Here is a 6679-nt window from a genome sequence, read left to right as displayed (position 1 = left end):
ACCTGAGATGAAGGGAAAGTGGGGGGGGATTTGTAGTGCTCAAGTGTCATTGGTGCATCTTTTCTGTGGGATGCAAAGGGTTAAGTGCAGTCAAGTCGCAACAATCCCTAGAGGACTGTGGAGGACTGTGGAGGAACACGTGCCTAGCTTGGTTTCCTGTTCCTCCACATGCAAATGAGTTGGGGAAGCGGCAGATAAATTCACTAGCGAGAAGCCATTTCCCCCCTCTTGGACCAGACCTCTCTTGGACTTCAAGGAATCAACATCTAGTGAGGATTCTCTCTCTAGGCTTCCAGCCAACAGAGAGAGATGAGAGGGAGTCTCACTTCCTATAAGTGAACTTCACATGTATATATCACTTTTTACCTAAGCCAGTCTACCTCTTGAGTGTGCTGTACCTCGAGATGCTTGTAAGTAAACATCTTTTATACTCTTAAGAGCATTGTGTTGTGTCTTTTCTTTTAAGAGGGACAAAGGGGAAATACCAGGAAAGTACACTTTATTTTACAGGCTTAAATCAAGCCTGCGCAAACGCTTTTCTGCTGTGTATTTTGCAAAAGGGGAATGTTTATACTCTGCTAAAGTTTGGTGCTTGCTAGCGCAAGCGGGGATAGGATATATTAAACAATATCTCCTCGTCCACATCCCTGAACATTCCCACAGTTTCACTCCCACCTCCTCCTGCAAACCCACTTTTATAGGAGAATCTCCCCATTTTATTCCATCTCTGGATCCATTTTACGCAGTTAGAGCTTTGCAGTCTGAAATCTGTGTGTGTACTTTCCTGATAGAACAGGCAGAAGGGTGTGCAAGCCTTCTTCTCTTATAGTTCTGAGAGCAATAAAAAGGAATGATGTGAAGATGGAGAACGAAGCACTGGGCAATTGGCCAAGGATCGTGATGACGTGCATTAAGTCTCAGGTCAAGAAGGGAACAAAAAGTATCCACAGAGAGAACTGAAAGCAGACCTTGGCAGACCACTAAGATGAGGAGCAATCGCTCAGAAGACAATGAGGAAAGACACTCGAAGATGGCTATGTATTTGTAGATGTGATTAAAATGAGGTCAGAAGAGCCAAAGCATCTCTGAGTGGTTTAAGAATGAGTGACAACATGTTGTAACTGTGCGACCACAATGAGAAAGCATTGCTGCAATTGTCTGGTCAGGTCTTCATTGACTCAAACTACAAGAAAGAAGATTCCACCTAAACATTAGGAAGAACTTCCTAACAGTAAGAGCTGTTCGACAGTGGAATTTGCTGCCAAGAAGTGTGGTGGAGTCTCCTTCTTTGGAGGTCTTTAAGCAGAGGCTTGACAGGCATATGTCAAGAATGCTTTGATGGTGTTTCCAGCTTGGCAGGGGGTTGGACTGGATGGCCCTTGTGGTCTCTTCCAACTCTATGATTCTATGATTCTATTCTATGATTCTATGACTGTGTAGTAGTTGGACGGGCATCATCAAAGGTAGTCTGTCTGATATTTTGGGAAGCTGATCCTACATACATTTGTGTTAAGAAAGGCCTAATTCTTCACTTAAAGCCTGTGTCTATTGGCGTTCCTTCAGGGAACTCTGATTAAGGCAAACCCTTTAAACTTTCTCCAACATTTACATTCTGCAAACACAATCACTTGTTCGGAACTCTGTTCTTGTGAGATTGGCCTTCAGGGCATGTGGCCCAATCCTGCACATGCTTCCTTGGAAGTGAGCCCCTTCATTGAATGGCTCTGCTGCCTAGTGAGTGTCCAGCAGATTGTGTAGCCAGTTAAGTGTACACACACACATACACACTTACCCCCAAAACTTTCTGCTCCCCATTGCAATGGAGCCAGCAATGGCGGGCTGTTGTGGGGGCAGAGGCTGGTGACTGCTGGGTCTTCTGTGCGGGCTCCTGCTGCCTTGCCCAGCACTGCCCCACAGCCTTGAACAGGTAAGAGAGAGAAGACTCCTGGTTGATGGTGATGTTGATCACATTCTTGTCTGAAATCTCCGCAGGGACCTTTTGCTCGTTCAACGTGAGCAAGCCAGTGGACATCTTGGCCTCTTCCAGTGAGTACAGGTGAGAGCAAGAGGCACCTGGAGGGACACCCAGAGCAATGTGTTACTTTGTAATATTGCAACATTTATGGTTGCACGCCCCTCCAATCTCCATGTGGTGTGAGACTCCAGGGACTCATGTTTCCTTTGGGAAGGAGGCACAGCGGAGACTGTGGTGTCTTTATGATATATGGTTTATTTACACCATTTGAGCAGATGGGGCTCAACCACCTGGGAGAAGGAAAACTGATTTTAAACCTCTGCTGCCTTGAGGGATACGGTATCTCTGGGAGAAGACAAGGCTAAGGAGCAAACCATCCACAAAAAATCCTGATCGAGTCCCCAAGATGGTTGGATAGCGCAGTGTTTTTCAACCTTTTTTGGGCAAAGGCACACTTGTTTCATGAAAAAAATCACGAGGCACACCACCATTAGAAAATGTTTAAAAAGTTAACTCTGTGCCTATATTGACTATATATAAAGTAATTCTCCCATGGCACACCAGGCAACATCTCGCGGCACACTAGTGTGCCGCGGAACAGTGGTTGAAAAACACTGGGATAGCGCCTCAAACGCCTCATTCTGGCAACTCCTGGAGCCCAGCTGGTGGCAAACATCTTGCTCTGCTTTCCTTTGGACCACATCAGCGAGGCTGAGAGGGGGGTCTTGTCATCTGGGCAGACCAGGACCTCCAGACACACGGCCCTGGATTGTGACCCGGGGAGGTCACGTCAGTGCTGCTAATGCAGTGGTTGGACTTCACCCCCAGTGGTGAACTCTGTTGTCTCTTAAGACAGACAGATGTCAACAACAAAACAGCCTGAGCCTACGATGGAGGGGTTCATAGCATTAACCCCCCCCCTTTTAAACAAAGGTATTTTCCTCCCATGGCCACAGTTGTGGATTCAAACAGAAATCCAACTTTTCTTTCAATTGTTGCTTGCTGCTTTACCTCTAGGTCTCATCACTTCCACCTTCAACTCTGATCTATCCTTCTTACTACCTAGCGTATCTCATGAGTTGAGGGAGGGGCCTCATACTGTCTTTCAACACTTGCTGGAGCCAAAGGCTAGAAGGACTCACATACAGCCTCCTTCATCCCCTGCCCCAAACTCATAACACTTTTTAAAGACTGTTTCCACAAACATTTGAAACTCATCTTGTGGTGAGGTATGTTAGGCTGAGAGGCGATAACTGGCCCAAGAGAACACCCAGGGAGCTTCACGACTGAGTGAGAATTCGAACCCAAGTCTCACCTGGGTCCTATTCCAAAGCTTTAACCACTGCAGCCCACTGTTTCAGTGTATCTGTTTCAGTGTATCTGAAGAAGTGTATCTGAAGAAGTGAGCTTATGAGAATTCAACCAAATTATTCCCTGCAAGATACATCAGGCTGATACTGCCTAAACTGTCTTGCTCTCTCTCACACACAATAATAATAATAATAATAATAATAATAATAATAATAATAATAATAATAATTTATTATTTATACCCCGCCCATCTGGCTGGGTTTCCCCAGCCACTCTGGGCAGCTTCCAACAGAAACATTAAAATACACTAATTTCTTAAACATTAAAAGCCTCCCTAAACAGGGCTGCCTTCAGATGTCTTCTAAAAATCTGGTAGCTGTTTTCCTTTTTGACAAGGGATTTGCTTGCTGGCTCAGTGCTCACGATTGCAAACACAAGCAGCTAAAACCTCAGCTTTTAAAAAAAATGCCCCAAAGAAGTCCTCCCTTCTTATGGTTGGTGTGGCCTATAGGTAGGATCCAGAGGATTAGAATGGTGGAATCCAAGAACTGTAGAGTCAGAAGGAACCCCAAGGGCCATTTAGCCCTTTGCCAGGGCTAGGCCTCCATGGCATTCTGCCTGAGGTATGGTGAGCCAGATTTCCTGTTTGGATCCACAGCCATTTCTGGTGGGATTCTCAGAGAACCAAACCCCGGGGGAGACTCACCCTTGGCAGAAACGCGGACACTTGCTGGGGTGGCTCCTGGCTGTTGGCGCTGCCAGCGGCTGAGGCTGCATTGCTCCGAGGGGCTCCTCTTCTGCGCAGATGCTGTGGCAGGAAGGAGCAAGCAAAACCAATAAACGGGCCAATTCTGGCAGCAGCCTCTTCCTGCCACAATTGCTTCAGAGGGGATTTCCAGTCTTGGAGGCGCTGGAGCTGAGCGTGCAATGAAAGTTTTTGTCCTCCTGATGAACCCAAGATGCAGCTGGCCAAGAGAACAAGGGAGCCCTGCCAAAGCCGTCCTTGGAGGATGTCAACAAGCCGCTACTCTGGACATTGAAATGGAAAAGGGCATTTGTAATGGCAAGAGCGAGGCAGGCCGGCCTCTGGAGACCAAGTGGGGAAAGCCGTGCTCCAGCAACCCGGGTGCTGCTTGCGGGCTCCCTCCCATTGGGGCACCACAAGGAGAAGATGCTGAACCGTTTGGCCTGATCCAGCTGCTGCGGAGCTCTGCTTAGCTTCTTCTTGTTGTTGTTTAGTCGTTTAGTCGTGTCCGACTTTTTGTGACCCCATGGACCATAGCACGCCAGGCACTCCTGTCATAGCTGCCAAGTTTTCCCTTTTCTCGCGAGGAAGCCTATTCAGCATAAGGGAAAATCCCTTAAAAAAAGGGATAACTTGGCAGCTATGACTCCTGTCTTCCACTGCCTCCCACAGTTTGGTCAGACTCATGTTCGTAGCTTCGAGAACACTGTCCAACCATCTCGTCCTCTGTCGTCCCCTTCTCCTAGTGCCCTCAATCTTTCCCAACATCAGGGTCTTTTCCAAGGATTCTTCTCTTCTCATGAGGTGGCCAAAGTATTGGAGCCTCAGCTTCACGATCTGTCCTTCCAGGGAGCACTCAGGGCTGATTTCCTTCAGAATTGATAGGTTTGATCTTCTTGCAGTCCATGGGACTCTCAAGAGTCTCCTCCAGCACCATAATTCAAAAGCATCAATTCTTCGGCGATCAGCTTAGCTTCTTAGGGTTCCTAAATGGTCCCTCAAGACCTCGTGGGGCTGCTGCTCCCACCACCCCCAGTCACCGTATCTGTAGGAGCCGCGGTCCAGCAGCGTCCACAGAGGATGGAGTAGTTCCTCTGACTTATTGCATTCCCAATTCATCTCCTTGCTCAGTGAGCTTGCCACCCTTGGACTCCCCAGCAGCAGACAGAGTTTGGAAAATGTGGCAGAGAAGCCAGGAGAGCAGAGCTGAGCCTCCACGTCCAGAGGTTTTCTACCTGGGAACAAAGCCGCTGTCCAGAAAGAGCCCTTGGAAAGTTCCTGAGCTTCCCTGGGATCCAGCCAGCCATTGAGGGGATGGGGGATGTTTCGTTTTGAAAGCTCCGGAGCCCCAGCGCTGCTCAGCTCCACCTGAACCTCTCTCTCTCCGCCCCCATACCTCAGAAAGGTCACATACACCTCTGATCCTAAACTCCCAGTAGCCCAAATGTCAAGTGTCTGGACATGTGTGGACCCTGAAACCCAGAGACTGGCAAGCAAACACACTTCAGTAGTCAAATTAAGGAGTTTTATTTGGAATAAAAGGGAAAGCAGGCAGAAGGCAAAAGCAGCGTAGGAAACAAACCTCAGTGCTGTGGCTCTACAACTAAGGACATAAGGAGAACCTGCTGGATCAGGCCAGTGGCTCAGCTGGCCCAGCATCCTGTTCTCACAGAGGCCAAACAACCCTAATGATGATAATGATTTTATTGTTTATATGCTGCCCACCTGACTGGGTTGCCCCAGCCACTCTGAGCACCTCCCAATGAAATATTAAAAACGCAATAACAATATCAGCCAGGTTCTTAGAGAACAGGATCTTGTGGAAGGTGGGCTGGACTATCAGCTGCAGCCGGCAGCCGCCTCCTCCTCCTTTTCCCCAGGGTCTCTCTGCCTGGGCATCACCTCATCCAGAATGAAGGCAGAAAGAGCTCAGCGAGGGATAAGAGGGAGGAAGGGAGCTGAAAAATGCAGCCAGGCAGCAGCCTAAGGGATTAGCGCTTGATAAGGGGAAATATGCAGTCTGTTTACTCAGGGAGCCCAGAGGAAGTAAAGGGAGGGGGAGATTTCAGCAGCTGAGATGGCCAGGCTGCCCAGAAAAGGCAACCAGATAAGGCATTATCAGGTATCCTGGCAGACAGGAGAGAAGCAACAAAATAAAAAAAATCCTTCCAGTAGCACCTTGTTGTTGTTGTTTAGTCGTGTTAGTCTCTTCGTGACCCCATAGACCAGAGCACACCAGGCTCTCCTGTCTTGCACTGCCTCCCGCAGTTTGGTCAAACTCATGTTCGTAGCTTTGAGAACACTGTCCAACCATCTCGTCCTCTGTCGTCCCCTTCTCCTAGTGCCCTCCATCTTTCCCAACATCAGGGTCTTTTCCAGGGAGTCTTCTCTTCTCATGAGGTGGCCAAAGTTTGGAGCCACAGCCTGAAGCTGAGTGTAGTACCTTAGAGACTGTTAACAAATGAAATTGGTCTTACAAGAAAAAACAAGGGGTGAGATGGCTAAAGAAATATGGCATCAGGAATCACAAGACAGAGAAACCAGTAGGAGAACACCTCACTCTCCCAGGACATTCTATACCAGATCTCAAAGTAGCTGTCATATTGCAAAAGAATTTCAGAAATAGACTGGAAAGAGAAGTTGCTGAA

General features: G+C 48.0%; 1 protein-coding gene across 1 annotated transcript in view; it reads right to left on the bottom strand.

Annotated features, from left to right (window-relative positions):
* LOC118078348 (transmembrane protein 176B) overlaps positions 1-4536 on the bottom strand; it is a 9336-nt gene extending 4800 nt beyond the window's left edge. The window contains exons 1-2 of the mRNA XM_060282013.2: positions 3993-4536; positions 1793-2073 (exon numbers count right to left, since the gene is read on the bottom strand). Of these exons, the coding sequence (XP_060137996.2) occupies positions 1793-2032 (240 nt within the window). The 5' untranslated portion in view covers positions 2033-2073; positions 3993-4536. The remainder of the gene's footprint in view (positions 1-1792; positions 2074-3992) is intronic.
* Between the last annotated feature and the right edge of the window lie 2143 nt (positions 4537-6679).

This window comes from Zootoca vivipara, chromosome 12 (assembly GCF_965207765.1).
Source record: "Zootoca vivipara chromosome 12, rZooViv2.hap1.1, whole genome shotgun sequence".
In the NCBI taxonomy this organism is placed as follows: Eukaryota; Metazoa; Chordata; class Lepidosauria; order Squamata; family Lacertidae; genus Zootoca; species Zootoca vivipara.
This window is presented reverse-complemented; position numbering and strand designations above follow the sequence as displayed.